Here is a 15,450-nt window from a genome sequence, read left to right on the forward strand (position 1 = left end):
GCGACCCGACCCTGGATAAGCGGCATGAAGACGAGAAGAGATAATTATAAAAGATTGTAAAATAGAAAAAAGAAGTACTTTCCCATACAAAATAAAATAAGTAAACATGAACAGAACAATAGTAAAGCATAAAAAAGAAATATATTCACCATATAAAAATATAAAGCTGAAGATGGTTTACATAATAACATTATTTTACACAATAAATGTTAAATAAATACAGTAAAATGCAGTAAAATGGAGCAGAAGACTGTTTTAATCCACCTTTTACAGAGACACAAAATTAAAAAAAAACTCTTTTGCCCCCTGCTGGCCATTATACAGAAAGCAGCTTTGACATATTGGCCTCGCTTTCCAGACATGGACGTCAACGTTTTCCTTCTGCAAAAGTTTGAGTTCAGGAATTAACGGGTGGATATTTAATGTGAAGCTGGAGGTTTCAGTCTGAACTGAAGTGTGAACAGATCTTAGAGTGAGTTGATGAAGGGATTGGACCATGGAATGTCTATAAAAGATGGAAGTAGCCTCCGTGACGTCACCCGTAGGTTTCTGACGAGCTGAATTGAAGCTCGGTGGGGCGTTCCTTCCATCACCATCTTGGCAAGGGCATACGCGTTGTCTCGCCCGGAAAATACAAATATGGGCAAAGAAGCGGCGCTGAGAAGGGGGCTGTGATTGACATCAAGCGAACTCTGAGCTGCCTGTAGCTAAGAGCTAACGGAGCTAACCCGGAGATAACAGGAGCTAACCAGCTAACGGAGGTAAGCGGGCTAAAGCTAAGTCACGATGTTAACCGGCTAAAAATCGCGGTTGTTCTACGTTCTTCTGACTTGAAGCAGGAGATTGGGTACCTGTCAATTAAAAGGAAACGCCAATAAATATGCCGAACTTCGAGATTAAATTACCTTTAAACGGGCGAGTTATAAAAAAATTCACTCCCCCCACAGTTGTCATGAAGGTAAACCTGACCTATTAAACCTAAAATGGATTTTTGAACCAGGCTGTAAACATGTTCATTTCTGCTGTAAACATGATTATTTCTGCTGTAAACATGTTTATTTCTGCTGTAAACATGTTCATTTCTGCTGTAAACATGATTATTTCTGCTGTAAACATGTTTATTTCTACAGTAAACATGATTATTTTTGCTGTAAACATGTTTATTTCTACAATAAACATGATTATTTTTGCTGTAAACATGTTTATTTCTGCTGTAAACATGTTTATTTCTACAATAAACATGATTATTTTTGCTGTAAACATCTTCATTTCTGCTGTAAACATGATTATTTCTGCTGTAAACATGTTTATTTCTACAATAAACATGATTATTTTTGCTGTAAACATGATTATTTCTGCTGTAAACATGTTTATTTCTACAATAAACATGATTATTTTTGCTGTAAACATGTTCATTTCTGCTGTAAACATGATTATTTCTGCTGTAAACATGTTTATTTCTACAATAAACATGATTATTTTTGCTGTAAACATGTTCATTTCTGCTGTAAACATGATTATTTCTGCTGTAAACATGTTTATTTCTACAGTAAACATGATTATTTTTGCTGTAAACATCTTCTTTTCTGCTGTAAACATGATTATTTCTGCTGTAAACATGTTTATTTCTACAATAAACATGATTATTTTTTGCTGTAAACATGTTTATTTCTGCTGTGAAGTTGTTCATTTTAACATGGGAGTCTATGGGGATTCGCTGTTTTGCAGCCTCTAGTGGATGAAGGGGGAACTGCAGGTTTATGCACTTCCACATCGGCTTCACTTTTTACCGCCGGAGGTTGCTGCTTGGTTTGGACCTAATTTGCAGAGAGAAATCAGATTTTTATCAGTGTGTCTGAGGACACCCCCCCCAACCAGCGCTGCCTCTCTCCCTCTCAGTCTGTCTGTGTCTCTCGTCCAGGATGAACATGCTCGTTACGCTCTCTCTCTGGTTCGCGCTGATGGTGTCGTCCAGCTGCGGTGAGTGACCTTCGACCTCTGACCTGCTAACGCACACTAATCAAGCTTTCGATCAGTTGAGCAGACGGTTGAACTGATAAATGTAGTCTGAGAGTTTTCTTCAGCCTGAAGGAGTTAAACTGACATGTCAGACTCAGAAACTGGTTTGTAATTAAACGTCTTATCAATGTTTATTTGGTCTTCACATCAAAACATACATGATGATTTTCTGCAGCGTCTCTGAAGGAGTCAAATTTGTCAAGAGAGAAAAAACTGAGCAGTAAAAGAAAAATAACCCTTAAAGCAGAACAAACAGATCGTTTCATTTAAGTAAATAAACCAGAAAAAGTCTTTATTTAAACTTTCCACTAAAATGAAAAAGTTATTTTGTGCTGAAGCAAAACTTTAACCACAGATGAAGGTTGGTGGAAATTTGCTGTTATTTCTCTGTTTCGTCTCTTGGGAAGAAAAGGGAAATAAAAGCAACACGTTTCTGTTTTCTACTTGAGGGACTTTAGTTGTGCTGAGGAATGTTTGGAGAGCAGGTTGGTAACCGTCACTGGGCGTGTTGCCATCAGTCATGGTGCATTAGTTCATAAAAACGGAAAAAACTGAACTGTTTATGGTTGGTGGCACACATCCATCCACCCATCCATCAACCCGTCCATCCATCCACCCATCCATCAACCCGTCCATCCATCCACCCATCCATCTTCTGCCAGTTATCCGGGGTCTGGTGGATTTGATGCTTTTGCCAAATAAAACTCCTGCAGGGATCTTCATGTCTCAGAACGGGTCCTGGTGTAACTTGGATCGGGATCAGCATCTGGATGCTGGAATATTGTGAAGGATTCTTCCTCGTTGTGAGATAGAACAATTTTCAGTAAATCTGCATATAACTCCACAATAAATAGGAACGACATTCTGGATACTTCCATCCAGAACAGCAACAACTTTTCGTCGCTGCAGGAGAACAAACATGCAACAAACACCACCGTGTAGCCGACACACTGTGGATTCATCATCAGTGGATCTGGGATCTGATGGTGGATCCATAGAAGATGGATGTAGGACCAGAACATCAACTGCAGGATGGAGGTCTGACATCTGACTGTGGTTAGATAGGAACCCTTTAACGTTCACACCAACAAAATAACCAGAGAAAATGTTTATCTGTATTTTCTGGACAAGACAAATATATTTTTCAGATTTGGACATGAATAAACAGAACAAATTAACAACTGGTTGAGATGTAAAGAGGAAGAAGATAATAATAATGTAACAACAGTGAAACATTGACATACCCACACCAGACATGCTCAGGCAGCTTTATTTCCACTAGTTTTTAAAGAAATTAATCAACATCACTGTAGATTTACCTCTAACAACCGTACACCAGGAGCTTAAAGGGTTTGATTTTATCTTGTAAAGCACTTTGTGTTGCCCGTGGCATGAAAAGTGCTCAAGAAATAAAGTTTGATTTGATTTGATTAAATAAGTTCATCAGTGGAAATATAAAGAATATATTTTGTATTTATTGTATGGAATATTGATTGATCTCAGTATTTGTCTCAGTAGAAACAAACATCTCTCCGTACGAATCGAAGCTGATCCAGCGTGTCGGAATGTGATTGTTTGCACCTGGGCGAATGAGAGGAGCTTTAATCATGCAGGTTAAAAGAGGATAATTAATCATCGATTGTGATGTTTTTTCTCCTGTCAGGCGCTGAAACCTGCACAGACCTGAACGCTGCTGCAGATCCCGTCACACTGAAACTAACGTTTGTCTTCAGTCATCTTATTGTTCAGCAGCGATGAGTCAGACAAGATAATATTTATTATTCACTCTGGAGATAAAACATGTGCAAACTGAACTACTTTCCCTGCAGAACTACAAGCACAACTCTGAAGATCAAACCCTGAAAACACGATTTTCCAGTGTTTTCTGCTTCACCAACAATAAATTTAGTCTTTTTTCTTCATCAGCTTGATGACATGTTAGCCTTTGACAGTTACACGCGACACATGGATAAGGTACTAAAAGAATCGGAGATGATCTATCGTCACCTGTTTGTTGCAGGTTTCTTTAAAAATCGCCACTTCGACTAACGTGTGTTTCTAAACATTCATGGTTACTCATTTATTTCAGACCACCTGCTGTGACTCCAGTTTTCCTGATTCCCCTCAATATTCTGTGTAAACAGTTAAAATTTACACACATTCGTAGACTGACAGATTAATATATATATCATATAAATCAGATTAATTTATAGTACAACCTCAGCAACTGTAAAACAAACAAAGAAAAAACAAAACAACAACGACCAGAATAAAAGCATAATAAAACATAAATGCATGGACATAAACGTATCACTAAAACGCTGTTTCAGCCATGGATTAAGAAAAGAAACGAGACACAAAAACAGTTCTTCAATGTGCTAATCCAACCAAAGTAAAATACAGTTAGCTTAGCTTAGCCTAGCCTAGCTTAGCCTAGCTTAGCTTAGCTTAGCTTAGCGTTACAAGTCAGTCTAACTTCCTCGGTGCTTGTCGACTGGATCTCTTTTCCCTTTCTGCGTTGCTGTGATCAGACAACAGGATGAATAACGGAGAAAATATGAAACTGTAATTGAGATCTTCAGTCTCTTTGTTTTTGTTTTTCATTTGCCCTGCAGTCAGGTTTTTTTTTTATTAAGTAGTGAAACTATATTTCCAGGATGTGATCAGACAGGACACAAATCAGCTCTGCTTTCACTCTTTTAGCCAACCGTAAACACGAAGAGACAAAACCCTGAACATGAGCGTTCATGTTCGTTAATCCAGGCAGAGCAAAACAGGATCTCGTCCAGATTCAACATGATAAATGGCATTCTTTTAAAAAGTCAGACATTTCAGCATTTAAAGTCCAGTTCTAAAGGTCTCGGTCAGGTCTGGCCAGGAAAACGGCCCACAGCCAGATGAGGAGGAAGTCTGTTCAACCCTGGGATCACACAGTAATTCTTTAGTTGATGCAGTACCACCAGAGGATTTAAAAAGTCAGATTACTTGTTCAGTGAAGCAGCTTGAAGCAAATGCAAAGTTTCCTGGTGTGAATGTGACCTAAAGGGTCAGTAATGCAGGACACAGAGGACAAAGTCGTAGACGGACAGAGAGTTTCGTCCATCTCCTGCATCGCTTACATGCGTAGTTTGTTTCGTTTTAAAGAACACAGAGAAAGAAACAAACCATAGAAGAAGAAGAAGAAGAAAAACAGGAAAACGACAAAGAAACCTTCCAACTTAAAAGCACCTATAGCAAAGAAACCATGCAGAACTTTGTGATTTTCTTCTTCTTCTGGTGATTACCGCCAACCCATGTGAACACTCTGAACTCAGCACTGCCCTCTAGTGGATGTCTTTAACCACCACGGTAACGTAAAAGATGTATGGAGGGATGAGGACAGCAGTCTATGACGTTTGAAACAGACGTCATGATTTATTTATTTTGATTTTTCATGTGAAAATGATTTTGATTATATGCATTGATTATACAATATTGATTATATGATGTTTAATGTGATCGAAATAAACAATCAAACATACGTAAGGGAGCATAAATAGGCCCTAAGTTACAAAGCAGCAGAGAGTCTGTGACGCTTCCCTGTGGTACTCCAGGAATGCCGCGTCAAAATCTGGATGGGATTTTTGTCACTTCTGTTGATCAGTTTGAGTCTATATTAAATCAACACGTATTGCCACATATTCTGCTTCAGGTCCCATAGACGCTCGGATCAGACCTGCCTGAGGAGTTCTGGTGCTTCGCGTCCAAGTCACAGAGATGCAGCATCCCATCCTGCTCATGTTGCAACCTGGTTGTACAAAACACCAGTTTGAAGTTGCACTGTCACACGATCTTCTCCAGACCAGTAAAACAAGGCCCTGCTGTAGCAGGTTGATGCTCATTGGCTCTGGTTTCTGTGAGAACAAATATTCCACCAAAAACTCATTTACCAACTTATTCTGCTAAGTTACCATAGACTGTATATAAAGAGATGGGCGGAGCCTCCGTGACGTCACCCGTAGGTTTCTGAAGAGCTGAACTGAAACTCGGTGGGCGGTTCCTACCATCACCATCTTGGCAGGGGCATACACGTCGTCTCGTCCGGAAAATACAAATATGGACAAAGAGGTGGAGCTGAGAGGAGGGCTGTGAGCGTCATGGTGGATGATTGACATCGAGCGAACTCCGAGTTTCTTGTAGCTAAGAGCTAACCGAGCTAACCTGGAAATAACAAGAGCTAACCAGCTAACGGAGGTAAGCAGGCTAAAGCTAAGTCACGTTGTTAACCAACTAAAAACCGCGGGTTTCTCGGGTACCTGTCAATCAAAAGGAGACACCCCTAAATATGCCAAACTTCGAGATTAAATTACTTTTAAACGGGCAAGAGACGAAAAAATCACTCCCCCCACAGTTGTCATGAAGATAAACCTGATCTATTAAACCTAAAATGGATTTTTGTACCAGGCTGTAAACATGTTTATTTCTGCTGTAAACATGATTATTTCTGCTGTAAACATGTTTATTTCTGCTGTAAACATGTTTATTTCTGCTGTAAACATGTTTATTCCTGCTGTAAACATGTTTATTTCTGCTGTGAAGTTGGTCTTTTTAACATGGGAGTCTATGGGGATTTGCTCTGTTTTGGAGCCCCTAGTGGATGAAGGGGGAACTGCAATTTTATGTACTTCTGCTCTGGCTTCACTTTTACCCGCCGGAGGCTCTGTCCATCTTTCATGTACGGTCTTTGTAAGTTACGAACGTGCATGTTGTTTAGATATTGATTGCTTTGTCCCAATCAGCATGAAGACATTATGTATGTAAAACCATTGCTGCCTCGGAATAAGCCAGGTGTTCTCCCCCTGCTGGTCTGTGGGGAAATTGCAGGTGTATGATGCAAAAAAAAAAACTGCAGAAGAGAAATTTGTCATTTCTTCGTTGCTCACAGTCATCGTTGCACGTCAAGCAGTCGGATTCTGTGAGAAAAGGATGATTCAAGCATCTTTAGTTACTGAAGTTTTCTGTGGAATTAAAAAGGATTTTGTACTTTGCTTGAATCCTGCGACTCAAAGAGCATCTGTTAATTTGTGATCTCCTTACTCAGTCATTAGCTTCTATCAGGCTGTTTTCATGTGGTTTGTTGACAAAAGGCACTGTAAAGAACAGCAGCAGACTGATCCTTTAAAGCTGCAGACGGAAGATTTCTGCAGCTCTGCTTTGAAACTGCAGACAAGTCTGGACACATCTGTGTGTTGTAACAGTCATGAAGGGAGGAAAGTTCGAGCTTCTCAGAACAGGCAGCTTCGCTCTCAGCCAAACTTCTGTCCTCTGAGAAACCAAAGCAAATATTTCTTCTGCGTTCTGCTGCAGCTTTTTCACAGCCTGACAGCTGATGCGTTTGCTTTAGATGAAAGTCTGCTTGGTGACCGATCGTTTTCTAACAGACTATCTATTGTCAGGGTTCTTTCACACCTCGCCAACAATCAGCCGTCAGGAAAGTGAAACACTGTTGACTTTATGTCACGGTGGAACGCACCGTTGACCCTGTAGGTGAATCTTAAATCTGCGTCGCTTTCACTGTCAAATGTCTTCTTTATTAGCTGTACATGACAGCTGTTGTGAGAAAAACCCTGCTGTGAAAATGAACACTTTGGATCCTTTTTGTCAGAATTTTATGGATCAGAACTGGATCAAAATACTGGTTCAAGTCTTTATTTATTCACCACACTCAGACAGACACAGAAGCACCTTGTAGGAGACGAAACTTTTCATCCTGTTGGTGTTTCTGATGGGAAAAAAGCTTCTTATCTGAGTCCATCAATACACCCAGGTCCCAGACCTGGTTCCAGACCTGGTTCCAGACCTGGTGGCCAAGTCTCCAGGTCCCAGACCTGGTTCCAGACCTGGTGGCCAAGTCTCCAGGTCCCAGACCTGGTTCCAGACCTGGTGGCCAAGTCTCCAGGTCCCAGACCTGGTTTCAGACCTGGTGGCTGAGCCTCCAGGTGTTTACCAACACCGACCCTCTTCTTTCTGCTACCAAACAGAATCATCTCAGTTTGTTTTCATGTGATTGTAGAAACTTCTCTCCTCCAAGTCTTTATTTGCTTCAAACACAGTAAATCTGCTGGACTGCAGTCGTCTGGTGACAAACACACATAAAGTTGTGTATCGTCTGCATAACTGAGAATTCATGTGAAACTTCTGTAGTATTTGACCCAAAAGGAGCAGATAGAAGTTAAACAGAAGAGGTCAGAGGACTGACCCCTGAGGGTCTCCACAGGTCAGGGCTGCTCGCCACAGATAAACGGTTATATAAGTGTGGCAGTATTAGATGGGTGGTTGCGTTGCTGGCCAATCAGCTGATGGGGATGATATATTCAAACAGCGGAGCCAGCTACTGACAGCAAGCGCTCACCTGTATGACTGACTGACTGCGCAACTTCCGGCCATCACTGAGGTCCTCGCTGCTTCAAAGCGGAGTTGGCCGTATATTTGCATCGCTGTGGTAGGTCTCCTAGTTGGGCTTCTTATATTTTAAGTCGTATACATGTTTAAGTGGCTGTTTCCGTAGGTAGGGCACCACGCTGCGTCTTCTCCTGCTTACGACTCCTCTGCGAGACTAACACTGCATCCTGGTATGTAAATCTGATACAGGGGGCTGATTTTCTACTTGCATGGAACACTTTACTGTTTTTTATTCTAGGGGAAAATCGGAGAGCTGTAAAGCACAGCGGTCCTGCAGTCAGCTGATTGCTGTAACGCACTGGATGTGCCTTGGTTGACTGCTGCTCTGCTGGTCTTCCTAACATTGCTGCTGCTTTGCTTACTTTTAAAGAACTGCTTGGTTTCATGAAATTCGCCGGTGCTGACGTGGCGGAGATACTACCCACTCCACCAAGCTGGAGTTCGTGCTGCTTCGCCTTCCCCGGCTGCAGCGCTGCGTTTGGGTCTACATAGATTGTGTATTAGAGAAGACGTGTCACTACTTGTTGCTCTGCAGCTGTTCCTTTTTTTATTGTGTTAAGTGTGTTTTAACATTTTTGTCCTTTTTATTTCTAGTGGTCTGAGAGCTTGTGGTGGCAGTGGTGCTGCCTTGGTGCCCTGTTGTGCATGTTCATCACGTGTGCCTGTGTTGTGTGTCTTGGGAGAAGGGAAAAAGTCCTTCACGTGTGCCTGGGGTGGCCCTTACTTTTTGTCGGATTCCTCCACCTTGGCTTAGCCCACTCATCCCCCCGGTAAGCTCAATGCAGACTCTTTTTAGGTAATTGTTTATTTTAATGTTTGTTTAAATAAAATTATTTCTTTTATAATCGGACACTTGTCTCAAGCTTCTTTTAGTATAACGAACCTGAAGGCCTTGAGGTCGGGGTTGCTTACGTTAATCTCTGGGTGAAAGTCCCAGAGTGGTGTTGTCAAACTTAATGCACACACTTCCCCCGTCTCGCCACATAAGGGTACCTGAACATCATTGTAGGAACCAGAAAGATCGCTTTGGGTACAGATGACTGGGTTCATGGTTTGTTTTACTGGTTGTCATGATGATGTGGGTGTGGGAGGTTGAACTGTCAGAGAGAGCAGTGATGTAAGATGTGTTGATTGCTATGTCATTAGCCTGCGAACCGTGAATCCCTTTAAAAGAACAAAGAACGGATCCGTGCTCTGGGTGTTAGGAAGCGCTCAGCGCCTGTGGAAGACCTCTGAAGCATTACCCTTTCCTCCATCAGTACGACCTGAGGTTCAGTCTCTTGGTGACCCTCCTCCAGGTTCCTTATCGTAGCTTCACATCATGTATGAAGCTGCAGCGCAGATGGAGGTCATGTGACAGGAGAGTCTGTCAGGTCCAGACATGCTTTATGTCCCTCTGTGTTTAATCTGAGAAGAAACTGCTGCTGAGTCACTTTCAGACCCGTTTTCTTCGGTGAATCAGCAGGATGTTTTTTATAACCTCCTGGAAGGGGAGACGAAGTCGCCTTCACCAGATCCTGATTCTTTACCTTCCTGGAAAAGACAATGGACTTATGTCCTGCTGTTTGTCTCAGTCAGCACTTTTCTGGACCCGTTCCTGTTCGCGGTCTGCTGGAGATGTGCAGCCGGGCAGTAAGCCAATGTCTTGCATCTGATGTTCGTTGACTCTGGTGAAGAAGCACGGCACACAAGTGATTTGCAAATGTTTTGCTTGTAATCCGTAATTCGAGGTTTTACCAGAACTATGGTAATGTTTCAGGATTTCCTCTTGCTGTGGAGGAATCTGGCGGCTTTTCCGAGCCCTTTTCCCTCATTTCTCTTTCTAATTCCTGGTAAAATTTGCTGTTGCTTGTAAGGTTTCCTGCTCTGTCCGTACACCCCGAGCCATCTTCACGTCACGTCGGTGACGTTAAGACATGAAAAGTGTCTAAATGGACACGTCTGGAAAACGTCATCATGAGAGCGTAAAAACCTTTTAGCGATATTTGAGAGGAGTATTTTTTTAGGGTTTCCATTGTCCATCCATCTATCCATCCATCCATCCATCTTCTGCAGCTTATCCGGGGTCGGGTCGTGGGGCCCAGACTTCCCTCTCCCCAGCCACATTTGCCAACTCTGCGGGGGGATCCCGAGGCGTTCCCAGGCCAGCCGAGAGATATAATCCCTCCAGCGTGTCCTGGGTCTTCCCCGGGGTCTCCTCCCAGAGGGACGTGCCTGGAACACCTCACCAGGGAGGTCCAGGAGGCATCCTGACCAGATGCCCGAGCCACCTCAACTGGTTCCTCTCGATGCGAAGGAGCAGCGGCTCTACTCTTATCTCCTCCCGGATGACCGAGCTCCTCACCCTATCTCTAAGGGAGAGCCCGGCCACCCTGCGGAGGAAACTCATTTCAGCCACCTGTATACAAGATCTGGTTCTTTCGGTCACGACCCACAGCTCATGACCATAGGTGAGGGTAGGAACGTAGATCGACTGGTAAATCGAGAGCTTCACCTTCTGGCTCAGCTCCTTCTTCACCACGACAGACCGGCGCAGAGTCCGCATTACTGCAGACGCCGCACCGATCCGTCTGTCGATCTCGCGCTCCATCCTTCCCTCACTCGTGAACAAGACTCCCAGATATTTAAACTCCTCCATTTTCCATTGTCACTTTTTTTTATTGTGATTTTTAGTGTTTTTGCCCGATACTGTGTGTACTTGTATTCCTAAAAGTGCAGCAGTACTACGGCACGTGATAAAACTCAGAGATGCGGAGCAGCTGGATCGATGGTTTACGGTGGGAAAGGAATTTTTTTTTTTTTTTATCGGACAGCTGAGAGTTTAGATTTTCATCCACATCTCTGAGGATTAGAGGAGTTTTCAGTCTTGTACATGCTGAGACTCGGCTTTCTGTCTCTCAGCAGGGCCCACTGGGATGTTCGAAGAGGAAGGGTCCACATTCTCCCCCAGCAGTGATGACTTTAATGTAACGGCCACGCCAGACTACGACTACAGCGCCACCTTCGACTATTACTATGGTAACAATCCGCATCGGATTCGGTCTGTTCCGTCTCCGTCAGAGGAACTAACTGGTTTTTACTGTGTCTTTGTGTCTCCAGTGACGAGGAACTACAACGACATGGACAACGACCTCATCATTCCTGTGAAGGTGTGTAAAAGTATGCAGTTATGATGTTTCGTGTTACAGAACATTCACGTATTTCCTCTGAAGCCGCGGAGACTGACCGGCTGCTGATCCTCCGCCTGGTTCCGGCTCTTCAGAAAACCGTCGTAAGAATTTGGTTGGTTAGAAACCAGCAAAGATCCGACAGTCTGGCGGAGAGGAAGCAGGACGTCGGCATGAAACTCGGAAACTCGGAAAATGGACACGTGGACGACAAGAGAAGAGTCGGGACCGAAAGACTCTCCACGGGATCCGAAATCCAGCAAAGACTCGAACCAGAACCTGAGAGATCCATCCAAACTTTCAGATGATTGAAGCCTCGACAGAAATGGTCTCCATGGAAACACTGTTGTCAAGAAGCCAGAAAAGGATGAGGTCACATGACCCAAGAACTGGACTGAAGATCAGTGGAAACGGGTCTGACGGATCCTCCCCAGAACCAGGACCTGAACGGGTCTGATGGAGGGACAGATCCTCACCAGAACCAGAACCTGAATGGGTCTCATGGAGGGACGGATCCTCCTAAGAACCAGGACCTGAACAGGTCTGATGGAGGGACGAATTCTCACCAAAACCAGAACTTGAACGGGTCTCATGGAGGGACGGATCCTTTCCAGAACCTGGACCTGAACGGATCTCATGGAGGGATGAATCCTCCCCAGAACCAGGACCTGAACTGGTCTGATGGATCCTTCTCAGAACCAGGATCTGGATGGGTCTCCGGAAACATTGTGGGATCATCTGGACAACTGGAAGGTTTGTCTGCAGGATCTCGGCTGCAGCAGCGACTCGAGGAATTACGTCCTAAGTACGAGAACACGGGAGTTTATCAGCTGCGGTCAGAATCCACCAGAGATGACACGTTTAGAAATTCAGCAACCGAAGACGACTTGAAGGCCAGGAAGAAGAATGAAGATGTTCAGAGCTCGGTTTATCTGTATGAGTCATAGAGATGAGGAAACAGATCAGCAAATAAAGGAGGAAAGTATGGCATCCTCCCTCCGCTCGTCCCGTTTGGGAAGTGAGACGTTCCTCAACATGTGGAGATAAATCTTCAGGTCAGGAGAAGAGCTGGAAGGTTTCCAGGAGAGCTTGTGAAACGTTCTGGTTTCACAACCTGCAGAAATCTACGGGATTTATGGCAGCAGCGCTGAGGAAGCAGGAGGAGGTGAGATTCATGGTCGGTCCTGACGTCTCGCAGGACTGGATGCTTTTCCACAGTTTCCTCTGAAAGGCAGAGAAGTGAAAGGGAGAGAGATGTGAGCAGTCTGACCCGGGTCAGAGGATTCCCATCACTCTCAGCTGGAAAGTGTCCGACTGACAGCAGCGATGCTTCCTGTCGGAAACAAGCCGTTAATCCTCAGACAGGCTGCGCTTCCAGCCGCCGGGGATAGAGGGCGCTCTGAAACGACTTTTTACAGTATCCCGTTTGGACTTGTCCCAAGCATACAGAGATTCCTCCTAATTATCTGATACTATACACTGTAGATTTTGGATCTTCAGTCTTTTTCCACGGGCTGCACGGTGGCGCAGTGGTTAGCACTGTGGCCTCACAGCAAGAAGGTCACTGGTTCAATCCTTGGCTGGTTTGGTCAGTGGCCTTTCTGTGTGGAGTTTGCATGTTCTCCCCGTGTATGTGTGGGTTCTCTCCGGGTACTCCGGCTTCCTCCCACCGTCCAAAGACATGCATGATAGGTTAATTGATTACTCTAAATTGCCCCTAGGAGTGAGTGTGAGCGTGAGTGTGGTTGTTCGTCTCTCTGTGTGGCCCTGCGATGGACTGGCGAGCTGTCCAGGGTGTACCCTGCCTGTCGCCCAAAGCCAGCTGGGATAGGCTCCAGCTTCCCCGCGACCCTGAATTGGAATAAGCGGTTCAGAAAATGAATGAATGAATGAATGAGTCTTTTTCCACAACTAAGTTAGAACCAGTTTGTGTCAGACTGGTGAAACTCTGTCCGTTAAACTTAAATAAACCTGATTAGATGTCAAATCCTCCTCCGGTTTTTATCCTTCTGGTCTTTTGTTGCTCCTGTTGCAACTTTTTACTGACGTGTTACTGCACCAGATCCACTATCAGCTCATACTTTACATCTGGTGATGAAATGTCTCGGTTTCCGTTTGTCTTATACTGGGAATAAAATGTGACCTGACGAGTCAGTTTCATTTCATTTGTTGCAGTGAAGATGATGCTGATCTGAGACATTAAACACTGATTATACTGTAATTAATAAAACAAACATGTTTTTGTTCTCCAACAGGTCACTAAAGTGGAAGGTGTGATGAATGCAGGCCGACCGATAACTGATCACACAGTGATCAGCAGAACCCTGCTGATGTGTCTGTCGGCTCTTTGCTTTGGAAGCAACTTCGCATCAGCTGTCCCGTTACCATGACAACGCCAGCCACGTTCTGTCTGTCCAGATTCACCGTGGACGTGGAGATCTGCAGCCGTCGCAGGGAAACGTTGTGTTTACTCAGGTTTCAGTACAGCTCTGCAAGACTGAAACTGATTTTCCTTTTATTTCACTTTTTTACTTTTTACATCACGGCTTTCAATCAGAAAATGTAAAACGTTTAATTCAGCGTCTTCCAGACATTTCGCTGACAAGTTGTCAAATCAGAAAAGTTGTAAAGATTGTTTGTTAATTTTATAACAGAAAAACCAGCAAGCTCCACGTGTTCAAGCGTGTTTCTGGAACATTTTCATGTGATGAACATGACCTAGCACGTAGTTTTGGAACAATTTTGTGTGAACAAAATCCGTCACATGTAAATCACGTGAAGAACATGAAAAACATGAATAACAGGTGATTCACATGTAGTCTGCGAGTGGTTTTTCTGTAACGGTTTCCTGAAATAAGTCCCATAACTCTGTTCAGTGAAGCATCTAACAAACTTTCTTTCAATAACAAAACATCAATTTACTGAAAAATAATCAGGCAAAATTAAAAGATCGCCATAGTCGGAGCGAAAATACATTCTTTTTACGATGTGCTGCTCACCTTTGTTACTGGTTGCCATGGTTACTCATGTACACAAGGCATTACGATAAAGTTTCGTCTCTTCCTGGTTAGCTGAAGCTGTAAGATCACTTGGTTCTGGTTATTTGTACGCCAACGTTGTAGAACATTTTGTAGATTATTTCTACAACATTTCTACATTTTCACACGTACCCTGAGGTTATATATTCTTCCTTCATGAATGAGCATGCACCACATGAGCACGATTTGGAGGAGTCTTAATCTCTCACAGCTAGTTGGGTTTACAGCATGAAAATGTGCAGAAATGTCTCCTGTAGACAGACTGGTTTTCTGTCTGAAGCTAAAGAAATGGAGATACTTCAGGTGCAGACAGACCCAGGCGCAGAACCTGGAGCTAGCCACACCAGGATCTGGTCTACCACCACCACCAGTAAACCAGAACTGAACCCCCTACTATCACATTCTGCAGCCCAGAACAGCCAACTAACCTTTCAACTCACCTTTTTCAACTAACTGTAACCTTCACCGGTTTATAAAGGTCTAGACCACCACTGTATGACCAAACCAAGATGCTAGCCTACCGGCTAAACAGGAGGACTTCTGGTTTAGCCGAGTAAGGAAAATGCTAACTAAATCATTAGTTAAATATTGCAGGATTCATGATATGATCAACATTAAACATCTTGCTGTTGTTCAGAAACGTCCGTGTTTCTGCAGAGCGAATGCAGACATGTAAAAACAGCTGTTGAGCCGATTCGGATGCTTTTCTGTTTGCTTTAACAAATATGACTTTAATGTTTCATCTTCTGTTGGGATGTTCACATTTAGATGTGTTTGAATGTTAA

At 43.5% G+C, this 15,450-nt stretch overlaps 1 protein-coding gene across 1 annotated transcript; it reads left to right on the forward strand.

Moving 5' to 3' along the window:
- The first annotated feature begins 1,929 nt into the window (after positions 1 to 1,929).
- On the forward strand, positions 1,930 to 14,168 carry LOC306756215 (uncharacterized protein). The gene is made up of 4 exons (XM_079240906.1): positions 1,930 to 1,980; positions 11,365 to 11,478; positions 11,560 to 11,609; positions 13,883 to 14,168. The coding sequence occupies exons 1-4, from the start codon at positions 1,962 to 1,964 to the stop codon at positions 14,015 to 14,017; spliced, it is 318 nt and encodes a 105-aa protein (XP_079097032.1). The 5' UTR covers positions 1,930 to 1,961; the 3' UTR covers positions 14,018 to 14,168.
- The last annotated feature ends 1,282 nt before the right edge of the window (positions 14,169 to 15,450 follow it).

This window comes from Telmatherina bonti (genome assembly GCF_933228915.1).
Source record: "Telmatherina bonti genome assembly, chromosome: 5".
NCBI lineage: Eukaryota > Metazoa > Chordata > Actinopteri > Atheriniformes > Telmatherinidae > Telmatherina > Telmatherina bonti.